The 27952-nt window shown below is 38.1% G+C and overlaps 1 protein-coding gene across 1 annotated transcript; it reads right to left on the bottom strand.

Annotated features, from left to right (window-relative positions):
* LOC306853018 (fibroblast growth factor 18-like) lies at positions 1-27156 on the bottom strand (the record flags this gene model as incomplete). The annotated part of the gene is made up of 5 exons (XM_079390176.1): positions 1-502; positions 1696-1802; positions 3460-3637; positions 4179-4218; positions 27125-27156. 5 exons carry the CDS (start codon positions 27154-27156, stop codon positions 233-235), a joined length of 627 nt encoding a protein of 208 aa, XP_079246302.1. The 3' UTR covers positions 1-232.
* Between the last annotated feature and the right edge of the window lie 796 nt (positions 27157-27952).

Consider the following 27952-nt stretch of genomic DNA (forward strand, 5'->3'; position numbering starts at 1 on the left):
TCATCTCCGTGTCTGAAGTAAGCTGTCTTAACCACAGCTCTGGTGTAATTTAGCTCGTATTTATTATTAGGGTTGTAGAGGTCCAACCCAGTGGAATATAAAGTGATGCTATCACATCGTCTGTTCAAATAAAACAAGACAGTCCTGCTTCGCAATAGCAGTGTCATTTTCACTGGGACTGTCTTTTAGTTTGTTCCTCGTCCTCATGTAAACGTTAGCATTGGCGTCGGTGTTAGCGTGGTCGCGCCGCTCGGACTCTCTTGCTCCTCTTGCTGACGGTGGTGAAGCGGAACGTTGTTAAATCCGGCTGCTCTCCGGGTGGGAAACGCTTCATGAAGTGGACGTCCTGCTGGTTGGGAAGCGTGTGAGGACCACGGCGAGGGCGCCCTCTTTTGGTGAAGCCCACGTACCACCCTGTGTAGCGCGCCGACATTAGCGCTGTGTAGTTGTTTTCCAGGACTTTCTCGATGAAGACGCAGTCTGCACTACGATTGCTGGCCTTCTGGGGAGACAGAAAATCCATATATATACACATGGAGACAAATGTGTTAGCTTGACCATAAACGTTGTATGTTAATGCATTTAAAAATCCCAAGCATGGACTAAAATTCACAGATATGTTTGTAAGATTTGAGATTATCTGCATTGGTTGTTCTCAATCTTTTTGATTCCATATAGGCTAATATTACACACATTGTAAAACAGGACTTAATGTACTGTTAATCTGAAGGAAATTTGTTGATTTTTCACAGGCGTTTTTCCTCATATTTTGAATTATGCATTACACTGTTTTAGGGTTAAGAAATGTCTGTAAACTTAGAAACAGCAAATTACCAGTATCTTTTTTTGTTACTTCTGCTGTATTGGCTCATTTTTGTTTACACAAACTATGAGTGCTAATATATCAAAATAATTATAATAATGATCATTTAATTATTTAATTCCACAAGTTTCAAAATTTAACTTTCAATAGTTCACAACTACAGGATTTTTACAGTTTTATTTTTCATTACTTTTTGCAAATTTTTAAAATGATTTTTTTAAATCGCAATTTCTTAGCCATTTCTACATGATATAATAATCATTTAATTTAATTTAATTCCGCATGTTTAAAAATATTTCCAGTTCATTTTTTTTTAAACTCAAAATGGCAATTTCTCAGCCATTTCAAAAGGATTAAATATTTTAGCTCTTGCCATAACTAGAAACATAGACATTGGTTCTTAAATAAAAATGACACTTAAAGTAACACAATAATTAGGAATAAGCTGTTTTACCTTGTTCGAAAGCATATTTTTATAAAATATTGTTGCAGACAAGCAAATTTTCTTTTTTTTTAAAGGGATAGTCCACCTAACAATGAAAAATCTGCATCATTTTCTCACCCTCATGTTATTTCTAAACCTGTATGACTGACTTTATTCTGTGGAACACAAAGGATGATATTCTGAAGAAGCTTCGGGTCCAATTGGCTTCCATGGCATTTTTGTCCATATTATGGAACTCATTGGAACACGAAACCATAGATTTTCCAACACTCTTCAGAATATCTTTTGTGCTCCACAGAAGAAAGAAATGGCTGCTTGCATGCTTCTAAAATGTGACAAGTTCTATATTCATATCCTGCCTCAACTTTGTTTCAATAGGTGATAGAGGAAAAAAAAGAAAGTGAAAGAAATCAGCAGTGAAGTTCACCTTGCCTACGAGTTTCCCTCTGCGGTTCATACATAGGTAATAATTGGTTTCCTTCCCTCGGATTCGCACCTGGCTGCCGAAGGTGTCTGCCTCCACTACGAGCTGGGCTTGTAAAGAGACAGGCAGAGAGAGACAGACAGACGTTACTAAAATATCACTGTGAGCTCTGGTTTTGCAATGATGTAAAAAATTAGTGTTTATAATTTGATGCAATGGATCTGTTTGAGCTGCTGCCTTGACTGGCACTATTAATAACAGTTCAGAAAGGGGCAGAGGGCTGATAACCTGATGGTTTAAAGCCAAATCAAGCTCAATATTAATTACACCAGCAGTTGAATTTTTAATCCGGGCCTGGCATTATGGGATACATTTTAGCAATGGGTCAATATGCATAACATATGCTGTAGAAATAATATGAGCAGTATAGCAGTATGCTATTCTGATCAGCCTAACTCTCACTGCATTATAAAAGCCTCCAGCTACAGTTCACTGTCAGCCTCCAGTGAGGTCATTCAGCCTGTGTGTGTGTGTGTTTCAGGATATGGCAGTTGAAGCTCTGAAATGGCTCCTGCGTGACCTTTATGAGCGCAGGGGTCACCAGAGATCAATAACTTCTTTGTCTTCCTCCAATCTCTCCTCATCCAGACATCCCACACTCGCTGTGTAAATACATTCATCCTCACCCCCTTCCCATCTCCCCGTCTTTCTCTTCCCTTATTTCCTGATGAGGAGAGTCGATCACAAAACCTCAAGCTTTCGGAATAATATTTTCACAATAAAGAATGAAAGAATTATGAGGGAGAATCTCACAAAAACTGTCAAGGTCGTGTCCAGGTCATATATTCTTACAGCAAAGGAGTAAGAAATGATATTTTATATAATTAAAACAGCCCGTTTTAGGACCATTAAGATTTTCTGAATTCTAACATTATTTGCATGATAATTAATTCTATTTTCAAGACATTCTTATTCAGTTGCATTCTGACATTAGTATTGTATTTCCCATTATGATTTTAATTTAAACTTTTAATAATTTGTGTATTTTTATTCATATCGTAGCTATTTTAGTAAATGAAAATGATAAATTAGCTAAATAAAATAAGTTCAGGTTTTTTGTTTTTTATTTCAGTTAATGAACATTTTAGTTTTCATTAACTATAATAACCTGCTACTAACAGGCTAATTAAAGTCTTGTAATAATATTACAATGTATCCATGCATTACAATAATAAGAATTTGAGGAAAAAACATGCTTAATTATTCTGGAAATTATTTCTGAAAATACAAAAAAGCAATAATAATCAAAAAAAATCATGCATTGCATTGATTCAACTTTCACGTCCATTGATTGTGTGCTTCTGAAACCCATCCAAGGCCATTCAGAGGAGGAGAGGGGGATGGATGAATGAATGGATGGATGGGGGAGAAAGGAGTAAACGAAGATAGTGATTGACTGAGGTTTTCCAGTCACCAATACTGATATCTAGAGTATGAAAATGTGCGATTGTTTGGTAGATATTGGAACTGACACCAGTGGGAATTATGATGATTTGGCTAAAATCTAAGATAATAGGTTTATATTACTGTAATGATGTGACTGTCAACAAAAACCTGCATGAAAACGGAAGTCATTGGCTTCCTTTTCTCTCTGTCTGTGAATCACTGTATCAGCAGTAGCCGAGTCTTTGTCTTCTACTTTTCCTGTTTCCTGTGTGTGTGTTTGTAGGTGGTCTTTCGTGTGTGTGTGTGTGTGTGTGTTGTTACCATATTTGTCTCCGTCCTCTCCGCGGGCACTGATTTTACGTCCGAACACCTGGACGTGTTTCCCACTGGTGCGGCTGTAAAGCTGGTACACGCGATGATGTCGGCGGCTCATGGTGTCTCGTGCTTGAGTCTGATTCTCCACGTGCACGCTAAAATTCACCCCGTCCACTCCGAACACCTGCAGGCAACAGACCACACACACTCACTCTTTATTTCCCCTTATATTCTGACATTTTTCTCAAGTGAACTCGTTGTGAAAACAATTCTGAACTCATCACTACCAAAAAAGCACTACGGTATTAGCTATTATTACGGTATTAAGTTTTTTTGTTTGTTATATGAACTTATGTGACATTTCACATGATTTTTAAAGTTGGTTTAATGTCATTTGCATTGAAATGACTTGTACAACCAAGTTGGTTATGCTTAAGTCACAAACTGAATTTACATTAAGTTGAAATAGGTGGATTTTTTGTTTTTCCATGGTGTAATATAAATAAAGATTAATAAATGCTGTAAAAATGTATTTCTCATAGTTCATGGTAGCTAATGCATGAACTAATGCTTACAAACTGAACCTTTTTGTAAACTTTCCACATTAAATCAGACTATTTTGATGTAGGATTATAAAGAAAATATACAAACATATTTGAAATAACATGCACAGTAAGACCAGGAATGCCCATTAAACAGGTTATTTTGATTTTGGGTTAACTCACCTGTAGAGGATTACACATGACCAGCATCATCTGGATATACCTGAGGAGCCAGAGAAAGACAGAGAGAGCAATCAAGGTCAGGTGAATTTTAGCATGGTAACACCAACAACTCCACCCAGCATCCCAAAGCCCTGCTGACGGATCAGGTCTATGGGGAATGTGAAGTTAAAATGAACATCTTAAGAGCTTGACTCATTCTTCAGTCTGAGTATCATAATTTATGTAAGGGATTATGTAGAGTTACACTCATTATCAAAAAATAAGACAGGGGTCTTATGTCGGGCTAGTAGGCTTTATTTACCATTTAAAATTCCAATAATTGTTTACAGTGTAATTATTAAACATAAAATACATTATTTTACAATGTGACAAGAAAAAGAGCGAAGAGTGATTCAAGAGAAATTACACTAGTACAGCACTATAAAAATAGTCCATCAGGGATATTATACAATTCATTGGCCATTATACAAAAAGACGACATAAATGGTTCCCTTTCGATACTACACTCGTACTGCGTCTCTAGATGCTTATGGGGAAAACTCCTTTTTCTCTAATGACTGAAGCCTTTACAATCACGCAGTGAACCTGCACGACCATTGGTTCGTGCAGTGAATTAAAAACAAACCAATGGCTCGGCAGCGGAGCTGCACGAGCCTATGGCGAGGAAGCCCGTCAGAGCCAGCCAGAAGGGGTGGAGGCACCTGGCTATATAAGCGGGCAATCGCCATAGGATCTCAGATCAATTCTCCTTCAGCGACGACGTTCTTCCCTTCGCCGATCTACGGGACTTGAAGCCGCCTCACCATTGACACACCTCACTGCGGACAAGACGCTGACTTGCCTGCGCCACTCTGTTGTTCCCGCCTGCTCTTCGAGCCATCTTCAGCATAGAGACAGTTCCGCCAGCTCAGAGCGAGTGAGGCTTCTACAGCCGTTTCTTCCTTGTCCCCAAAAAGGATGGCAGCCTTCTGCCTACCCTCAATCTTAGACACCTGAACCGTGCCCTCATGAAACGGCCGTTCAGAATGACTACTCTGAAACAGATCCTCTCGCAAATATGCCCAGGGGACTGGTTCTTTTCTCTGGATCTGAAAGATGCTTACTTTTACATCCATGTAGCCCCCCATCACAGACGATTCTTGAGATTTGCCTTCGAGGGATTGGCATATCAATACACGGTCCTCCCCTTCGGACTGTCCCTGGCTCCTCGCACTTTTACAAAGTGCATGGATGCGACTCTCTCCCCTCTGAGACAGATGGGAGTCTGCATTCTGAATTACCTTGACGACTGACTCATCTTAGCCCAGTCAGAGACCGACTATCCCACAGGTCCCTCTTCCTCAGCCACTTAGAGTGCCTGGGTTTCAGGGTCAATTTTGCCAAGAGCTCACTGTCTCTCAGCCAATGAGCTTCGTTCCTGGGAGCAGTTTTTGACTCAGTCCACATGAAGGGCGATGGTCATGCCAGAACGTGCACTGACCATACAACAGCTCGCGGATTCTTTCAAAATCAGAGCCTCTCGCCCTCTCAAGACATTTCAAAGGATGCTGGGCCTTATGGCCTCGGCATCACCAGTACTACAGTTGGGCCTGCTCCGCACGTGTTACAGCTCTGGCCCCTTAGAACGACCCACAGTGGTTCATGCAGGACTTGACTATGGACATGATTCTCAGAAGGAAGATTGTCTCAACAGATGCATCCAACACAGGTTGGGGAGCTCTGTGCGAGGGCAGACCGGCCTTCAGCTCCTGGTCGGATGCAGAATGTCGGCTACACATCAACTGCCTCGAGATAACAGCAGTATGTTGAGCCCTTCAGACCTTCTTACCGGACCTGAAGGGACACCACGTGCTAGTCCACTCAGACAGCATGACAGTGGTATCTTATATAAATCGTCAAGGCAGGCTCACCTCAAAACGCCTTTTCGAGATGGTGAAAGCCCATTTGGAGAGGGCACATCTCAATCTGCGTTCATTGAGGGCATCACATGTGCCCGGCGTATTGAACCAAGGAGCAGACATGCTATCTCGGACCAACGTCCCCTCAGAGGAGTGGATGTTACACCCGCAAGCGGTTCACATAATCTGGGAGATCAGGGCAGAGGTCGACCTCTTTGCCTCAAAAGACAACTCTCACTGCCCAAATTATTTTTCAAAGTGCGAGGACGCATTGGCAAACGATTGGCCCAACCTCCTCCTGTATTCTTTTTCACCGATTGCTCTGATCCCTCAGGTAATCAGGCGAGTCAGGGAACACAGACACAGGGTCCTTCTGGTGGCCCCTGCTCTTGAGGAACCAGCTTTGGGTCTCAGAGCTGTCTCAGTTGCTGATAGCAGCCCCATGGCCCATTCCCCTGAGGCAGGACCTTCTCTCTCAGGTGAACTGGACGATTTGGCAACCCCAGCCCGCACTGTGGGTTCTGCACCTCTGGGCTCTCGACAGGAATCAGCTGATCTCCCCGAGAGCATCCTGAATACAATTTCAAAGGCTACAGCCCCGTCTACAAGATGCCTCCATGTCCTTAAATGGTTGGTCTTTTCCACCTGGTGCGCAACCCGTGGCGAAGACCCAGCTTCATGTGACACATCGGTGATATTGTCCTACAAGAGCTGTTGGATAAGGGCCATTCCCCTTCCACGCTCAACTTCTATGTGGCAGCTATAGCAGCTTCCCATGCTCCTATAACTGGACAGTCTATGGGCTGAAACAACTTGGTTGTTCATTTCCTTCAACTCAGTCCGTCCCGGTCCCTGTGTAGCATCTTCCCACAGTCCTGAGAGCACTCAAAGGTTCCCCCTTTGAGCCACTACAGTCTGCAGACTTAAAAATCCTGTCGTTAAAAACCACCCTGCTACTGACATTAATTAAACAAACTACTAAAGGAATAGGCCTCTTGCAGGCTCTTTCAGTAAGCACTGCCTGTCTTGAGTTTGGGCCTAACGACTCCGAAGTTGTCCTAAAGCCAAGACATGGGTACGTCCCTAAAGTGCTATACACCCCATTTAAAGCTCATGTTATCACTCTCTCTGTGCTTCCTCCTTCTGCGGTGGACCAGGAGCTTAACCTTCTCCGTCCTGTTAGGGCACTTAGAATTTACATCAAGCATTCTGCCCCATTTAGGCAGTCGGAACAACCCTTTGTGTGCTTTGGTGGCTACACCAAAGGGTCCCCGGTCACAAAGAATTTCTCTGGTTGGTTGACGCTATTGTGCTAACATACTCCTCCCTGGGCAGGCATATTCCTTGTACGCTCTTGGCCCTTTCAGAGGTGCTAAGGCTGTACTGATTTATTTGGGACGATTACCCAAGGCTGGGTTGACCTCAGTGAGTTCAGCCCTCTTGCCTCCTGCACGGCTCACCCTGCTTATACATGGTCCCTCTGAGCCTTAATTGCTCAAGGCCAGTTCATACCAGTCATTGCTCTTTCATGGCACGGTGGGATTGTATTGGTTCCCCATAAGCATCTAGCGACACAGTACGAGTGTAGTATCGAAAGGGAACGTACTCAATTACTAATGTAACCTCATTTCCCTGAGATACGGGAACGAATACTGCGTTGCCAGCCGTGCCATGATGCTGCATGACTCTTAGTTGTTGCTTCAGTCGAATTTGACCTGAGACCCTATGGCGATTGCCCGCTTATATAGCCAGATGGTTCTGCCACTTCTGGAGGTCTCTGGTGGGCTTCCTTGCCATAGGCTCGTGCAGCTCTGCTGCCGAGCCATTGGTTTGTTTTTAATTCACTGCATGAACCAATAACCATGCAGTTTCACTGCGTGATTGTAAAGGCTTCAGTCATCAGAGAAAAAGTACTCGTTCCTGTGTCTCAGGGAGCCGAGGTTACATTAGTAACAGAGTACGTTTTCAAGTGTAGGTGACAATTAAAATAAATTACTATGAAGTGGAGGTAGTGACAGATCAGAAAGTAACGGATGGACACTTTTCACATTGACAAGGTTCTCAGAATCAGAAGTCTTCATAGTTGGGTAAACATATAGTTGTGAATGGAAAAAAAAAAGTAATATTAGGGTTCCTATTTGCTCCAATAAAGTCTTTGACTACCAAAAAAAAAAAAAAAAATCAAGAGATTGTTGGTCAGAAATTTAAATATTTTGAGTTTGCCATCAAACACTTACACAGTGACAGCAGGATCAAATAGTTTTCTGTAATTTAATAGTAATGTACTATAACACAAAAAAATACAGTGTAATGTACATGCATTTAAAAAAATGAAAATATGAAAATCTTTGCTATTTATGATGTTAATGTCTACGGAAATGCATCATCACAGTTTGTGAAAAGCGTCCATTATTGAAAAAGTAAAATTGTAGGGCAGGGCTTGGACTGTGCATCGTTTGTTGATTGGCTGTTAAGATGTGGGTGTGGCACTGAGACGAGGAAGAAAGCCTACATATGTCACCATATGTCACTGTTCTTCCAGTAGTGCTAATAAAATGTTAATTTTGTCTTTCAAGTTATCTGGTCTTTAATAACATTCTCAACAGTAGCACAAATAAGTTATTTATACATCATTCATGGAACATTTTTTCTCAAACGTTTTCGTTCAATGTTCTTTTTTTCTTCTCTAATGCTACTATTTACTACTTTTCCCAGAATGTTCAGAGAACATTTAAAAGTAACTTTCCCATATTATTTGCTAAATGAAAAAAATGGAACATTCATTTAAAGGGAAAGTTCACCCAAAGATGAAAATTCTGTGATGAAATACTCACCCTGGTGTCGTTCCAAACCTGTAAGATCTTTGTTCATCTTCGGAACACAAATTAAGATATTTTTGATGAAATTCGAGAGCATTCTGACTCTGCATAGACAGCAACACAACTACCACATTCAAGGCCACTGATGTCACATGGACTATTTTATCAATGTCTTTACTACCTTTCTGGGTCTTGAAAATGTCAGTTGCGTTGGTGTCTATGGAGGTTCAGAAAGCTCTCGGTCTTACGGGTTTGGAAGGACATGAGGGTGAATAATTAATGACAGAATGTCCATTTTTGGGTGACCTTTCCCTTTAATGTTTTCTGAAACGTTTGTGTATTCAAGAAAAAAAAACGTAAAAAATCGGAAATTACGATATTCAGAAAAAAAAATTCATAACTTAATAGGAACATTAACAAAACATTCTTAGAACATATTTTTGTTAACTGGGTTTTGATTAAACAAGGTTAAATCACGCACAGTTAAATTCTTTACAATAGTATGCATTTAGACGATAGATGATGTGAATTTTAATTTAATGACAATTCTAAACTACTTTCCCTTCTTGGTTTAATCGCCACATGTTGTTGTTGTTAAAGGGAAAAACCTGACATTTGAAGAATAACTCACATTTTCATGGAAACTTGGAAGGCCGTGGGTGTGAGTAAGATTTTAAGCATATAAGAGCGAGTGGATGAGGGCAGTGCTACAGCTAAAGGGCCCACGGTAAACTTCTCCATCACCACAAGCCCTGTTCTGGCAAGGGACCGCCACTTTGAAATCGAACAGGCCCGCAGGACGGATCAGTGCGTCTGCTCAACATAAGTCAGTGTGAAAAGTCCGATGTTATGACAGCCAACGAGGAGACCACAGGCCCCTACGGGACTAACGCCTGCTGCAGACTCAAACGCCAGAAACCAGCGAAGGAACAGATTTCACTTCTGCTCAGAGACGCTTGACGATGATGTGTGCAATTTGTCTTGTGTAAAAACACTTTCTCCTGCCCCAGCTTAATATACAGAGACAACTAAAAGTAAACCATTTGTCGGCTGATTCAACGCTGTGAGACAGACTGTTTGAGCTTCCCAACACAGCAACATCTGATCAATCATTGACTTGAGTTCGGGGCATTATTTAAACTAAATTGAATCAACATTTATATAAATTGAGCTGAATAATGACACTATTGTCTCACAGTGCATTTTCTTAAAATTCCTATGAGAAATAAAACTAAACAGAAATGCTTCCATATTGTCATACAGTAAGAGTATGGAGCTATAACACTAGCTCGGGTCATTTAATCTTGGATAAATTTGATTCATATTGAGTTTCTATTGAGATCTCTGACTTTGGTATCAAAGGTGGAATGTCTAAGGAGAAACATCTGAGATGCAAGAGTCTCCAGCAAGGATTTCCTGTGTAGTTATTAACCCTATGATCCTACTGTTTCATATTTTTATATTTAAATTTCTAATGGCTCTAAATGATTGACATGATCAAAACTTTGCTGTTGCACACAATATACTACATGCCTTCTGTCTTCTGATTGATAGTTTATTCTTTTTATTAAATAAATGTCCTTTTAATGTCCACCTTCAGTTCGTGCTTCACGTGTCGTTTTGCTGTAAAATATTCACTGATTTTTATTAAGTAAACTTTGATATTGTTAGTAATAGTTCAAGGTGAACACTCACTGGACTGAGCAGTTTAGCTTTTCACAGATCATTTTTAAAAAAAATCTGTGAATATCAAATATGATCATCAGGCTTTTGAGGAACTTTTATTTGTTCATCTTTCAATCATCATTGTACTGCATTGCATTATATGTTTTGATCATCAAACTAAGGGAGTGCTCCTAATCTCAGCTTGTTACCTGTATAAAAGACACCTGTCCACAGAAGCAATCAATCAATCAGATTCCAAACTCTCCACCATGGCCAAGACCAAAGAGCTGTCCAAGGATGTCAGGGACAAGATTGTAGACCTACACAAGGCTGGAATGGGCTAAAAGACCATCGGCAAGCAGCTTGGTGAGAAGGTGACAACAGTTGGTGCAATTATTCGTAAATGGAAGAAACAAAATAACTATTAATCTCCCTCGGACTGGGGCTCCATGCAAGATTTCACCTCGAGGAGTTTCAATGATCATGAAAACGGTGAGGAATCAGCCCAGAACTACACGGGAGGATCTTGTCAATGATCTCAAGGTAACTGGGACCATAGTCTCCAAGAAAACAATTGGTAACACTACGCCATGAAGGACTGAAATCCTGCAGCGCCCGCAAGGTCCCCCTGCTCAAGAAAGCACATGTGCAGGCCCGTCTGAGGTTTGCCAATGATTCAGAGGAGAACTGGGTGAAAGTGTTGTGGTGAGACCAAAATCCAGTTCTTTGGCATCAACTCAACTCGCCCTGTTTTACCCCAAGGACACCATCTCCACCGTCAAACATGGAGGTGGAAACAATGCTTTGGGGGTGTTTTTCTGCTAAGGGGACAGGACAACTGCACTGCATCAAAGGGACGATGGACGAGGCCATCAGGGCCAGGGCATTGAAAATGGGTCGTGGATGGGTATTCCAGCATGACAATGACCCAAAACACACGGCCAAAGCAACAAAGCAGTGGCTCAAGAAGGAGCACATTAAGGTCCTGGAGTGGCCTAGCCAGTCTCCAGACCTTAATCCCATAGAAAATCTGTGGAGAGAGCTGAAGGTTCAAGTTGCCAAACGTCAGCCTCGAAACCTTAATGACTTGGAGAGGATCTGCAAAGAGGAGTGGGACAAAATCCCTCCTGAGATGTGTGCAAACCTGGTGGCCAACTACTTTCTGACCTCTGTGATTGCCAACAAGGGTTTTGCCACCAAGTACTAAGCCATGTTTTGTTAAGGGGTCAAATATTTATTTGACTCATTAAATGCAAATCAATTTATAACTTTTTTTTTATGTGTTTTCCTGGATTTTTTGTTGTTCTGTCTCTTACTGTTTAAATAAATCTACCATTAAAATTATAGACTGATAATTTCTTTCTCAGTGGGCAAACGTACAAAATCAGCAGGGGATCAAATCATATTTTCCCCACTGTATTCAATTTTATGCAAGTATGTGCTATACTATTACAAAGATCTCATTGATTTACATTAGAAGCATCAGAATTTCATACTTTTGTTGATATAAATATCAGCATCTGCACCAATTTTTGCTCAGTTTGGGCCTCTGAATAAAATTGAGCTGTTTTTTTCCTCCATATTCTCACAATATCAGACTATGAGCCATAAATGCCTGATGCATCAAATATGTGACCCAGGACCACAAAACCAGACATAAGGGTCAATTTTTTGAAATTGAGATTTATACACCATCTGAAAGCTGAATAAATAAGCTTTCCATTGATGCATGGTTTGCTATGACAGGACAATATTTGGCTAAAATACAACTATTTGAAAATCTGGACTCTGAGGAAAAGATTTCGAAAATAAATTTGCCTTTAAAGTTGTCCAAATGATGTTCTTAGCAATGCATATTACTAATCAAAAATTAAGTTTTAAAATATATACAGTAAGAAATTTACAAAATATCTGCATGGAACATGATCTTTACTTAATATCCTAATTATTTTTGGCATAAAAGAAAAATCAATCATTTTGACCCATACAATGTATTTTTGGCTACTGCTACAAATATACCCCAGCGACTTAAGACTGGTTTTGTGGTCCAGGGACACATATGATGTTCAACAACAACAACAAAAGCACATTGTTTTTTTCCCCATAAAGGCTCAATAACATATTCCATTTAAAAAAAAAATCCTCACTATTATTTCATATGTCAGGTTTTACAGGGTTATTGAGAATCTGCTTTGTGATCTTTCTTTCCTATAGGTAGAGACTTTAAAACAAACACATGCAGCTCAGTGGACAGACACTCAGCTAAACTTTGCCGCATTTGGCACAAGTCTACATGACGCTGGTCAACACCTGCTCAGCAGAAGAGGTAGAGCTTCAGTTTTATGTGTTTTCCTGTATATGTGTTTGTCAACAGATGCAGCACTTTCTGACACACGGGATTTTTAGGTTGTTAAAATACATTCTTTTATGTGCAGAGAGGTGTTTGCTTGTCCAGAACTTGTTGTCATAGATAGATAGATAGATAGATAGATAGATAGATAGATAGATAGATAGATAGATAGATAGATAGACAGACAGACAGACAGACAGACAGACAGACAGATAGATTTTTACCATAAAAAAAAGTTTAAATTGAAGTATTAAAATTACTAAAACTAAATAAACTAAAACTAATAAAAAATATATAGACTTATTTAAAAAAATAGAAATTACAAAAACACAACAAAATGACAAAACTTTTAACTACAGTTAAAATGAAAACAGAGCTATAAAAATAAAACCTTATGTAATCGAATAATCTGCTAGTTGCCCAAGATTCATATATCATGAAAGCTGAATAAATAAGCTTTCCATTGATGTATGGTTTGTTAGGATAGGACAATATTTGGCCGAGAGACAACTAGGCCTATTTGAAAATCTGGAATCTGAGGGTGCAAAAAAAAATCGAAATATTGAGAAAATTACTTTTAAAGTTGTCCAAATGAATTTCTTAGCAATGCATATTACTAATCAAAAATTAAGTTTTTATATATTTGCAGTCAGAAATTGACAACATATCTCAATGGAGCATGATCTTTACTTAATACTCTAATGATTTTTGGCATAAAAGAAAAATGGATAATTTTGACCCATGCAGTGTATTGTAGGCTATTTCTACAAATATACCCATGCTACTTATGACTGCTTTTGTGCTCCAGGGTCACATATTTTCTCACTTTCATATTTCTCTCTTTTTAGAAGCTAATGCACACATTTCTCCATCTCTCCCTCCGTCTGTCTTTTCCGCACTCTTGGCAAGTGTTTGATGAAAACAGTGAACCGGATCTGTCTCTCTCGCTCTCTGGGTGGTGTGGGTGGGGTCAGTGTGATGTCACTCATTGAGAAGGCGAGGATGGGTGTGAACCGACCTGAACACATCACTTCCTCCTTATCGTCTCGCCAATGACCCCGCGACCTCCTCATGACCGAATGTCTGAGATCATGTGGGTGTGTGGACATCTTTTGCCATACTTGTGAGGCCAAAATGCTAATCAAAAATGTTCTTGCTAATAGTTGACTTTTAAACAAACTACTGATAAGTTATGTAAATTGGCTGTGAATGTACTTCTGTCAGCACGTTCATGTGAGGTTGGGTTTAGTTTATGACAAATCCCTGAAAGCATATGCATATGTTACCTGGATTCATGTATTTTCATCTGGAAGATACTTTTTTTTTACATTGCTAAAAAGTTTCCTTTAGGCTGCTACAACATTCAGCAGATGTCCAGAATGTATGTATGCAAATATTTTTAAATATGTCTATCAGATATTTCTCACAATGATGAGAATGTGAGCACCAGTGTTATTTTTCTTACATACTATTATTTATATACTATTATATTTTTTATTAATATTTTGAATTAGCTTTTTATTTTTGTACTTTACATTTTAAATGTACTCTTTTATTAGTTTTTTTTTAGATTACTATTTAGGTTTAATTTATTTTTAATTAATTAATTTGTTGTTGTTTTTTGTTTTTTTTTCAGTATTTTACAAATGTATTTCCAGCTAGAAATTTTATTGTTATTTTTAAATTAAAAATATATATTTAAATACTATTATTTATATAGTAGTAATATGTATAGTATTATTTTTTATTCATTTTTTATATTTTGAGTTCATTTTTGTAGTTAATTTTCAATTTTACTTAAATTTTTAATAAGTTTATATTTTTAATTTTTATTAGCATTCTTCTAATTACAATTTTTGATGGTTTTTTTTTTTTTTTTTTCATTTAGTTAATTTTTTTTCCAGTTAATAATTTTAGTGCTTCAGCTTATTTCAGGTAGTCGACTAGGCAGCATTTCTAATTTTGGGTTAGTTTAAGTTTTTCATTGGATATTCATACTTTATTTAATATCAAATTTATTTTAATAAAAAGTTTTTTTTTATAGTTTTAGTTATCAGACTCTCTTATCAGACTATGCACTCTTTTAAGGGTGTAATTTTTTGCTTTTTTATCTTAAAAGTATATTTGGTTTTAATAATTAGGAAGCATGAACTATACAATCTCAAAAATAAAGGTTCCCTAATGGGTTTTCACAGTGAGGCAACAGAAGAGCTAGTTTGGGTTAATTTCAGTGATCAGTTCTTAAAAGAACCATTTGCTTCTTACTGTGAAGGACATTTTAAAATTATAAAGAGCCTTTTTACACTATAAAGAACCTGTAAGGGAAATATGCTATGCATGTTAAAGGTTCTTCATGCTACCATCAATGCCAATAAAGAACCTTTATAGTAAAGTAAATTACAAGTAACCAATCACCAATGGCGTGTGTTTAGCACAGGCTCTCTGTTTGTCCAACCAATGGAAAACCAACGTGTTTAAAAGTGTTTAAAAACTTTTAACTTTCATTAATATGTTTGTGATGCATAAATAACAATTCATCGTTTAACATCTGAGTGTTGTATATGTGCTTATTTGGAGACACCCGCAAAGGAAGTCTTATGATTTCAGAAGCAAGACGCTTCCACTGACTCTGACGCGATCGATTGCAGAAATGCCCTTTGACCCCTGATGTAACAGCGAATCGCTGAGCTCATTCTGCGAGATTCCCAGTCAATGAGGTTTCCTCCGGCTGACCTTATGATCGGTGAGAATTACGGCCGGGTTGTGGCTCTTTTCGACATTAATATTCCGCCGATCGCGATAAGACGGTAGTTTTTGATTTATTCTGGATGATTCAGCTGCGGCCCATCGCTTGTTTACAGCCCAAAAATTCACCTCACAAATGAAATCACCGACAGGGTCAATGAAGGCACCGCAAACAAAGGAAAACACACCAGAGACAGGAATGGAGGATATATGAAAGGAATTGAGAGAGTGTTTCTCATCTTGTCATTTTTAATCCCTTGCTCTTTCTCTCCCTTCCTCTCTCTTGTTTCCCTGTCTGGAAGTAGAGAATGAACGACTCCCCCACACTGCCTCAGCTATGAAGAGATATGAGAGAGAGAGGAAGCATCTAACCAGCTGACAGCTGCAAGCACACACACACACACACACACACTCTCTTCATCATGCCTGTCAACACACACTTAACATACACATGCACTCATAACGCCTAATGTTCAATCATACTGCATCACAAAACCACACAATTAAAGGAATGCTCCAGGTTCTACACTGGACAGGAATTTTTATAGTTAACTAAAACTAAAACCATAAAATAATTTTTGTTACTTGAAATAAAACAGATATAAAATAAAAAAAAAAATATGTATATGTATTTTTATTTTTTTTTGCAAAATAAACTAAAATAAATAAAATATTCAAATTTTTAGATTATTTTTTATGAATTTGTTTCTCATACAAAACATGGTTTCAGAATACTTAGAATGTAGTGCACTAGTCATATGAACTACTGTTATGGTAATTTACTTATTACTTAATTTTATTTATTTATGTGCCCTCTTTCATGAAAAAAAGTTAATTTGCATTACAAGTTTTAAATGTATGGAAGCCCGTTTCTGCCAATGAATAAAAAATAAAACAAGGTAATTGCGACTTTTTATCTCACAATTCAGACTTTTTTTCTCGCAACTCGGAGATATAAACTCGCAATTCTGAGATATAAACTTGTAATTCAGACTTTTTTTCTCACAATTCTGAGATATAAACTCACAATTCGGAGATATAAACTCGCAATTCTGACTTTTTTTCTCACAATTCTGAGATATAAACTCACAATTCTGAGATATAAACTCACAATTCGGAGATATAAACTCACAATTCTGACTTTTTTTCTCGCAATTCTGAGATATAAACCCACAATTCGGAGATATAAACTCGCAATTCTGACTTTTTTTCTCGCAATTCTGAGATATAAACTCGCAATTCTGACATTTTTTCTCGCAATTAGGAGATATAAACTCGCAATTCGGAAATATAAACTCGCAATTCGGAGATATAAACTCGCAATTCGGAGATATAAACTCGCAATTCTGAGATATAAACTCGCAATTCTGAGATATAAACTCGCAATTCTGAGATATAAACTCACAATTCTGAGATATAAACTCGCAATTCTGAGATATAAACTCGCAATTCTGAGATATAAACTCGCAATTCTGAGATATAAACTCACAATTCTGAGATATAAACTCACAATTCTGAGATATAAACTCGCAATTCTGAGATATAAACGCAATTCTGAGATATAAACGCAATTCTGAGATATAAACGCAATTCTGAGATATAAACGCAATTCTGAGATATAAACTCGCAATTCTGAGATATAAACTCGCAATTCTGAGATATAAACTCGCAATTCTGAGATATAAACTCGTAATTCTGAGATATAAACTCACAATTCTGAGATATAAACTCACAATTCTGAGATATAAACTCACAATTCTGAGATATAAACTCGCAATTCGGAGATATAAACTCGCAATTCTGAGATATAAACGCAATTCTGAGATATAAACGCAATTCTGAGATATAAACTCGCAATTCTGAGATATAAACTCACAATTCGGAGATATAAACTCGCAATTCTGACTTTTTTTCTCGCAATTCTGAGATATAAACTCGCAATTCTGACATTTTTTCTCGCAATTCTGAGATATAAACTCACAATTCTGACTTTTTTTCTCGCAATTCTGAGATATAAACTCACAATTCGGAGATATAAACTCGCAATTCTGACTTGTTTTCTCGCAATTCTGAGATATAAACTCGCAATTCTGAGATATAAACTCACAATTCTGAGATATAAACTCGCAATTCTGAGATATAAACTCGCAATTCTGAGATATAAACGCAATTCTGAGATATAAACTCACAATTCGGAGATATAAACTTGCAATTCTGAGATATAAACTCGCAATTCTGACATTTTTTTTCGCAATTCGGAGATATAAACTCACAATTCGGAGATATAAACTCGCAATTCTGACTTTTTTTCTCGCAATTCTGAGATATAAACTCGCAATTCTGAGATATAAACTCGCAATTCTGAGATATAAACTCGCAATTCTGAGATATAAACTCGCAATTCTGACTTTTTTCTCGCAATTCTGAGATATAAACTCGCAATTCTGACATTTTGTCTCGCAATTCGGAGATATAAACTCACAATTCTGACTTTTTTTCTCGCAATTCTGAGATATAAACTCACAATTCGGAGATATAAACTCGCAATTCTGACTTGTTTTCTCGCAATTCTGAGATATAAACTCGCAATTCTGAGATATAAACTCGCAATTCTGAGATATAAACTCGCAATTCTGAGATATAAACTCGCAATTCGGAGATATAAACTCGCAATTCTGAGATATAAACGCAATTCTGAGATATAAACTCGCAATTCTGAGATATAAACTCGCAATTCTGAGATATAAACTCGCAATTCTGAGATATAAACGCAATTCTGAGATATAAACTCGCAATTCTGAGATATAAACTCGCAATTCTGAGATATAAACTCACAATTCGGAGATATAAACTCGCAATTCTGAGATATAAACTCGCAATTCTGACTTGTTTTCTCGCAATTCTGAGATATAAACTCGCAATTCTGAGATATAAACTCGCAATTCTGAGATATAAACTCGCAATTCTGACTTGTTTTCTCGCAATTCTGAGATATAAACTCGCAATTCTGAGATATAAACTCGCAATTCTGAGATATAAACTCGAAATTCTGACTTTTTTTCTCGCAATTCTGAGATATAAACTCGCAATTCTGAGATATAAACTCGCAATTCTGAGATATAAACTCGCAATTCGGAGATATAAACTCGCAATTCTGAGATATAAACACAATTCTGAGATATAAACTCGCAATTCTGAGATATAAACACAATTCTGAGATATAAACACAATTCTGAGATATAAACTCGCAATTCTGAGATATAAACACAATTCTGAGATATAAACTCGCAATTCTGAGATATAAACTCTCAATTCGGAGATATAAACTCGCAATTCTGAGATATAAACACAATTCTGAGATATAAACACAATTCGGAGATATAAACACAATTCGGAGATATAAACTCGCAATTCTGAGATATAAACTCTCAATTCGGAGATATAAACTCGCAATTCTGACTTGTTTTCTCGCAATTCTGAGATATAAACTCGCAATTCTGAGATATAAACTCGCAATTCTGAGATATAAACTCGAAATTCTGACTTTTTTTCTCGCAATTCTGAGATATAAACTCGCAATTCTGAGATATAAACTCGCAATTCTGAGATATAAACTCGCAATTCGGAGATATAAACTCGCAATTCTGAGATATAAACACAATTCTGAGATATAAACTCGCAATTCTGAGATATAAACACAATTCTGAGATATAAACACAATTCTGAGATATAAACTCGCAATTCTGAGATATAAACACAATTCTGAGATATAAACTCGCAATTCTGAGATATAAACACAATTCTGAGATATAAACACAATTCTGAGATATAAACTCGCAATTCTGAGATATAAACACAATTCTGAGATATAAACACAATTCGGAGATATAAACACAATTCGGAGATATAAACTCGCAATTCTGAGATATAAACACAATTCTGAGATATAAACTCGCAATTCTGAGATATAAACACAATTCTGAGATATAAACACAATTCTGAGATATAAACTCGCAATTCTGAGATATAAACACAATTCTGAGATATAAACTCGCAATTCTGAGATATAAACACAATTCTGAGATATAAACTCACAATTCGGAAATATAAACTCGCAATTCTGAGATATAAACACAATTCTGAGATATAAACTCGCAATTCTGAGATATAAACACAATTCTGAGATATAAACACAATTCTGAGATATAAACTCACAATTCGGAAATATAAACTCGCAATTCTGAGATATAAACACAATTCTGAGATATAAACAATTCTGAGATATAAACTCGCAATTCTGAGATATAAACACAATTCTGAGATATAAACACAATTCTGAGATATAAACTCACAATTCGGAAATATAAACTCGCAATTCTGAGATATAAACTCGCAATTCTGAGATATAAACTCGCAATTCTGAGATATAAACTCGCAATTCTGAGATATAAACTCGCAATTCTGAGATATAAACTCACAATTCTGAGATATAAACTCGCAATTCTGAGATATAAACTCGCAATTCTGAGATATAAACGCAATTCTGAGATATAAACTCACAATTCGGAAATATAAACTCGCAATTCTGAGATATAAACACAATTCTGAGATATAAACTCGCAATTCTGAGATATAAACTCGCAATTCTGAGATATAAACTCGCAATTCTGAGATATAAACTCGCAATTCTGAGATATAAACTCACAATTCTGAGATATAAACACAATTCTGAGATATAAACTCGCAATTCTGAGATATAAACACAATTCTGAGATACAAACTCGCAATTCTGAGATATAAACACAATTCTGAGATATAAACTCACAATTCGGAAATATAAACTCGCAATTCTGAGATATAAACACAATTCTGAGATATAAACTCGCAATTCTGAGATATAAACACAATTCTGAGATATAAACACAATTCTGAGATATAAACTCGCAATTCTGAGATATAAACTCGCAATTCTGAGATATAAACTCGCAATTCTGAGATATAAACTCACAATTCTGAGATATAAACTCGCAATTCTGAGATATAAACTCGCAATTCTGAGATATAAACTCGCAATTCTGACTTTTTTTATCAGAATTGTGAGTTAATATCTCACAACTCTGACTTTCTCGCACTATAGCAAACCACTCTCTGTGTAAGGCTTTGCAGTACTTTGTTCAATTTGCTATAACTGAACTATATATTGAACTAGATGAATGTTGCGTCCGAATATGATTTTTGAACAAACATAAAAATGACTCATTATTCTTTATTTCTGTGTTTTGCGCTCGTGTTGGACAGTACCATTACCATTACATTATGCCATCTGAAATTTTCTTCTAAAATTAGTATTTTTCGTTTATGTTCAAAAAAAGTCAGAATTCTGAGGAAAAAAAGTCAGAATTGCAAGAAAAAAAGTCAGAATTGCAAGAAAAAAAGTCAGAATTGCGAGGAAAAAAAGTCAGAATTGCGAGGAAAAAAAGTCAGAATTGCGAGGAAAAAAAGTCAGAATTGCGAGAAAAAAAGTCAGAATTGAGAGAAAAAAAGTCAGAATTGAGAGAAAAAAAGTCAGAATTGAGAGAAAAAAAGTCAGAATTGCGAATTTATAAAAAGTCGCAATTACCTTGTTTTATTTTTTATTCATTGGCGGAAACGGGCTTCCATATAAATGACATAAGGGTAATTAAATAACTGAATATTTATTTTGGGCAGAAGCTATTGATGTACCTTCTGTGGCTACATTAATGACTCAAATTAATTAATTAAATTAATAATTAGTGACAAATGATACAACTAGTATAAATATAACCAAACTTACCTGGATACATATAGTAAAAAAGTAAACCATATTATTGCACAGCTCTATACATAAAGCTATATTGTATTCAGCTTCATTTGCACATTTGCATACAAAATATGGTTGCATAACATGATAAATGTCACTGAGGGACATTTTATTCACTAAATGTGTTGTGCACATCAGCTACAGTATACACACACTCCCTACATTAAACAACAAACCACAGGAACACACACTCTATAATAGCTGCACAATGTACAAAAACCACATTTCCCATGTTCACCACTGCTGTATGCTTAACAACTACCCACACATGATTTATAGTAATAGTCTGTCTGATGATTATATACTTGTCTGTATTTTGATAAACTACCACGAAAGAGCAAGTCCCTTGGAGGAAGATTGTAAGATAAATGCGCCAATCTTTAAAGATGTCTATGCGTTAATGACATCTGTTATGATTGACTAACCTCTGAGTACTGCTGTAGTTCCAGTAAGAAGAACGCTTTGCTAATCTTCCCATTAAGTTATGAAAACGTAATTTTTTATGCGAATGTTAAAGGACCATTTTGTCATTTTTTGTAAACATAATGAGAATGTTACTTTTAAATGTTCTGAAACAAGTAGAAACAACATTTAAAAAGCATTTCTGAAAAAAATGTTCCATGAATGATGCACAACTAATGTTTTTGAGAACATAAGCAAACATTCTGTTAACATTACTGGAAGCACATTTGTTCATAACTTTGAGAGAACCTTCCAACAGCGTTCTGAGAACGTTCTCTGTTATCCGGGTTCATGCTTTCATTCTCTATGGCAGGCTCAGTTGCTGAACAGCGCTGAATAGTTGGTGGGTTGCTCAGAAAATAGGCTTTGATATGTAAATGTCATAACTGTCATAAACATGATGATTTCTGAACAAGTCGGTTTTCTTGCAGCTTAGTTTCCATTGTGAATGCTAGAGTGTCTCTGCATAGTACAGCGAATTCTTATTTCGAAGGACAAGAAAAACAGTGTTTGCCATGATATGTCCATTGTAACCTATGACCTCTCAGGGACTGAATCAAGCATGGCTTTAAAACTTTTAAAAGCAACCTCTTAGAATTTCCATTCAGAAAAAAAAGTGCATGCAAACCTGCCATCCTATTTTGCATACAGGTTTTGTGAGCCAATTACCTGAGCCGCTCATGCCATGTGACTTATGAGACTGGAGTTGCAGGGAAATGACAACACTGATTGGCCGATGACCACAAGTTGCGCATAAGGACTGCGTCTGACATCGCATACTGTCTGAGTAGGTACTTCTTTTGAATAAGCAATTACTTTGCAGCTGTGTAGTATGAATATTTGTAGTATTAATGTAATCTGGATGTACTACATTCATTATGTTGTCATTGTCATGTGACCTACCACACTTTACTGCCGTTCACAAATCCTCTCCCATGGCCTTATGGTATAGTAAAGTGTGCACTTCAGAAAAAGTATTTTTGCCTACTATTATATAGTAGGGAAGTGTGCGACTTTGGATGCAGCCATGATTCCCAACCCTGCTGTGATTAATAGTTTATTTCATTAAATTCATATGAAATGACCTTACAGTGTATATGGGATTTATTCATTGTTTTTATGCCATAAAAGGTTTTTATATAATTTCCCTGCAGCTCCAGAGTGATTAGGGGAAAAAACGTTTACTACTTTGGATGGTTTGTACTACCAGATGGTATAGTTACAGGGTCATACTAACTAGCAAAACCCCTTGATGCTGAATTATCTATGAGCAATTCCAACCAATCAGATTCTTGGAGATGATCTGCCGTTCTGTTCTATCATTTCCTGGCATTCATTCAGCACATAAAACAAGTCATGAAACGCAGGTGCCACCACACTCTCAAAACATTTTCCTCCATTACTAAACTCCTCCACATCAAGAGAAACAAGATGTAGGAAAATGTAAAATGAGCATCTTTCTCCATAACAGATGCGAGGCCCTTTTCTTCACTCATACTGGTCCAATATGTTCACAAGCATGTGTGTTTGTCTCTATTTGCTGTAACACGTTAACAATGTAAATGGAACAGAGACGCTCTGTATATCCTGTTGCTAAATGGCACAGACTTCACCCGTCTGGCCGACACACACCTGCGCTTTGACCCTTCATACCTGAGTCCCCGAATGGCCACACACTTCGCACCATAACTGAGCAGATGTGCATGTGTTGACCAGGTTTTCATGTGTGTTTATGTGTGTGCACCTGCTCACATAAACACCTGTGGTCAGTTTTCTTTTTTTTTTTAAATCCATGCATACCCATCGTGCACTGATCTACGCTGTCTGCGTTTCTGATGTGAATATGTATGAAGCTATTTAAACAAATGAACAATACAGTTCAAATGTTTGGGGTCAGTAACGTTTTTTAACATTTTTTTTAAAGTCTCTTAGGCTTACCAAGGTACAACAATGATGTGAAATATTATTACCATTTAAATTAACTGTTTTCTGTGAATATATTCTAAAATGTCATTTATTCCTGAGATCAGATCTGAATTTTCAGCATCATTACTCCAGTCTTCAGTGTCACATGATCCTTCAGAAATCATTCTAATATGACGATTTGCTGCTCAAGAAACATTTCTTATTAATATCAGTGTTAAAAACAGTTGTGCTGCTTCATATTTTTATGGAAACCATGATATGTTTTATTTTTCAGGATTCTTTGATGAATAGAATGTTCAAAAGAATCAAACAAACTTTTGTAAGAATATATACTGTCACTTTTGATCAATTTAATGCATCCAAGCTAATCATTTCTTTCATCAAATAAAAAATCCCACTGACCCCGAACTTTTGAATGGTATTGTATCCAAACATTTATCCAATATTTATCTATACAATATCTAATAGACATAAAAAAGTTTCCAGTTGCTGTGCCTGTCAAACATTTTATGTGGTCATTAATAAGGTCTGATGAATGTTATTGAGCATATGTAGTGCTTTATTGAGCTTTGATGACATCTACGTGTTTACAAATGTTGTAAATTTGATTGATATGCATTATTGTTTCTCTGAGGTCATGCATGCGCAGTGGCTCTGCACACACTATGCAAACTGCAGATCTGTGCATGGTGGCTGCAGATCAGCACACGTTGGCTGCGGATGTGTGCACGTACAGTTGGTGTAGCTGCCAAACCCTGGCTGCGCAGGTGAGACTGGCTCTGGGTCCCGTAAGAACTCTCAGCTGTTAAAACAGTAGTGCTTCACTGAGAGAGGGAGTGAGAGAGGGGGGAAAGAGGGAAAGAAAATGCGAAAAAAAAAAAAAAAAAAACTACTTCAGCTGCAACCTCGGATTCTCCATATCCCTCCCAAACCGCAATGAGCCTGCTGCCTGCCAGAGAGAGAGAAAGGTGGGGGGAAAGGGGAAAGAGAGGGAGAAAGAAAGAAAGAAAGAAAGTAGCTGCGAGCTTTACTCTACTGAGCGTTATTGTCGGCGGCCAAAACAAGCAGTGTGATGACATCATCAAACCTGAGACAGAACGATTCTTGAAGGCGTTCGTGTGTAGAGTTGAGCGCAGCGAGGTGGAGTCGTATCCCAAATCACCCCGCACACCCTTCAAGCACAATTTACACCGCTGGCCAAGTTTAAACAATATAGCAGCACAGAGAAGGGAAGAGAAATGCAGTCAGGGCTGTAGGTGCTGCGAGTCGGGTCGACGCTCAAGATTAATGTTCTCTGAAAGATCTACAGGAAAAGAAAGTCCCATCTGTGGGCTGTTGCATGTTACATATGTCACGGTAAAAGCCTTGGTTTCTACAGCACTCACTCAAGGTCACTGTTTCTGTCCTGATATGGGAATTTCTTTTCCTAGGTTTTCACTCCTTCTGTTAAAGTTCACATGAATCATTTCAAACCTGTTTTGCATCTATGCTTGCTGACGTTCCTCTCAGTGTAAACCAGTAAGACTTCCTTGGTCACCAGATGCATAAAAAAAACACACTGGTTGAGCAGCACTTTGACCTGACCAGCACTAAACCTATGGAAGCTTATTTTCACCACAAAATAAAAAAATATATTTTCAACTTTTTATCTCACAATTCTGACGTTTCCTCACGTTTGTGTTTAAAAATTAATTTTTATTTATATATATATATTTTTTTTGGAATTCTGATATCTAAACTAAACATTGCAAGATAAATACAGAACCGTGAAATACAAACTTGGAATTCTGAGAAGAAATGTCTGAATTGTGAGCTATAAAAACTACACTTCTCAGGATTGAGAATTCACATCTCGCAACTCAGAATTGTGAGATGAAGAAATGGGTGTAGTATTTACTTTGAAAGACTTTACACTCAGAAATTGCTCAGTTGAGTTGATTGATTGGTTTGTACACTCTTAAAAATAAAGGTGCTTCAAATGGTTCTTCAAGCGATGCCATAGAAGAACCATTTTTGGTTCCACAAAGAACCATTCAGTCAAAGGTTCTTTAAAGAACTACCTCTTCCTTTTTATAAGCTGAAGAACCTTCTTTCACCACTTTTGTGAAACAGAAATGTTCTTCTGATGTTCAAGGTTCTTTATGGAATCATTTAGACAAAAAGGTTCTTCTATGGCATCGTGAAGCATCTTTATTTTTAAGAGTGTAAATAGGATCAATTCCATGCATTTCATCTTTCTTTTTGAAGAACATGTGGTTTGTAAATTTCTGTTCTGATTGCATGAGTGCACTAAATCAAATCATTTTCCATTGTCTGCTGCTTATCGCTGTGGCCTTGAGCTAGTGACTGACCCGCAGGTGCATCACTGAGAAAAGCTTTGAATGAAACGTGTCTGATAAACGTCAACTAATGTATCTTCACCTCTTCGCAAAAACAAATACTCTCTAGCGCACCTGACACAGAAAAATAAGACTTTGACACATCTGCGCCTGCTGTCCTCTTCTGTTTCACCAGATCCTGAACCACCGAAACCACTATTTTAGATTATTATTAGATAAAGTGAATCGGCCTGTAATGACACCAGCCTTGAGAACAAGACGGCAAACACAATCTAGTCTCACTTGCACAATTCCCGGCTAATTCTGCACAACCGTCTGAGAATGTTAAAGCTCCGTCTGATGTTTTTCTGTCTCTAAACTGCAGTTTCCTGTCGGAGAAGGTCACAGGCGCTCCACTCTATCCAGACAGCAGATAAGGTGCCAGCTCCATGCCTGCTGGAACAACCATCCTTGGGCGTTATTATTAGTAATTTGGTGGGACAGGACCAGACAGCCGCTCTGCCTGCCCGGGGGAGCGTCGGGATTCTGGGCAGAGTGGATTATCAGAGGCCCTTTGGTCCCATCCGCAGGTTGGGAAAGGAATGATAACTATCTCAAGATGATTGCCATGTGTGCACAACAAAAAAGAAAGAAAAATACGGAGAGTGTCAGACACACCTTTGGAGTGACCTGCTTTTATTGGACAGGGCCTTACCTGAGCTACATGTGATTGACATCTGTGTCCATGGCAACCCAGAGGGGTGATGTCATGAGATCATTATGTATGCAAGACTTGGAGTTTGTCATGTCAAGTGAAGCGTGTGGCACACAGACTGCTTTTGATTAAGAATTTACGTATTACAACTTAGGCAACGATTCATTAAGAGTCATTCTGCATGAGCTCATTCACAAATGACTTACAAGACAGCCACCGTGGAGAGAAAGGCCCACATCGCTTCCTCCGCGTCCGTGTGGCTCCGTGCGCGCTTGCGAAACGGCTCTCCGGGTCACAGCTTCAAGTCTTTCCGGTTTGTTTAATCCGTTTGAATGCAGGGTCCGCGGCTGTTCCCGCTGGCGCCAGTGGGCTGCATCTTTTCACCGTCAACGGGCGGCAAGGGGTCAGCGGGGTGTGAGCGACACGGATGGTTGCAGTGCGCGGTCGGTAACGGGCAGGAGGCGGGGCGAAGCTCAATCCTCCGGAGGTGGAACAGGTGAAGCGAAGTTCAAACGCGACCCACTCCTATGCGCCGTTTCCGCTCGTAAAAACTTTTCGACAGCCAGCGAAAGGTTCGCGCCCAGTGTTTTTCAAGCAGCCCGAGCGTAACTTTTCCTGCTGAAAATATCTTTGCACAGATTAGGATTAAAAATCCGTGGAGTGCATGCGCACGCATGAGAGTTCGTGTCACTGCTGGTCCGCTATGGGCGAAATGACGCGCCACGGGAGGCAGAGCACCTGGACTGGGATGGAGTTATGAAGAAGCGGCGGCGAGCTGGACTCCGGGTAGCGCGGAGCGTGCTCGGTCATGGCTGCTGAGCCGGAGAGACGGCGGCGCGGTCCAGGTCAGATGAAGGGGGAAAGTGAAAGCAGAAGGAAAGCGGCACACGCTCGCAGCTCCCTGCACCTGATTTCCCGGACTCAATTCTGGAGCTCCAGCGCAACAGCCAAAACACGGGCCGATGACATCACCTCCAAAATGTTTGAAGGGGGAAAGAATGCAATCTGAGCTTTTTATTTATTTTTTTTTAAAT

Source organism: Barbus barbus, assembly GCF_936440315.1.
Source record: "Barbus barbus genome assembly, chromosome: 33".
Taxonomy (NCBI): Eukaryota; Metazoa; Chordata; class Actinopteri; order Cypriniformes; family Cyprinidae; genus Barbus; species Barbus barbus.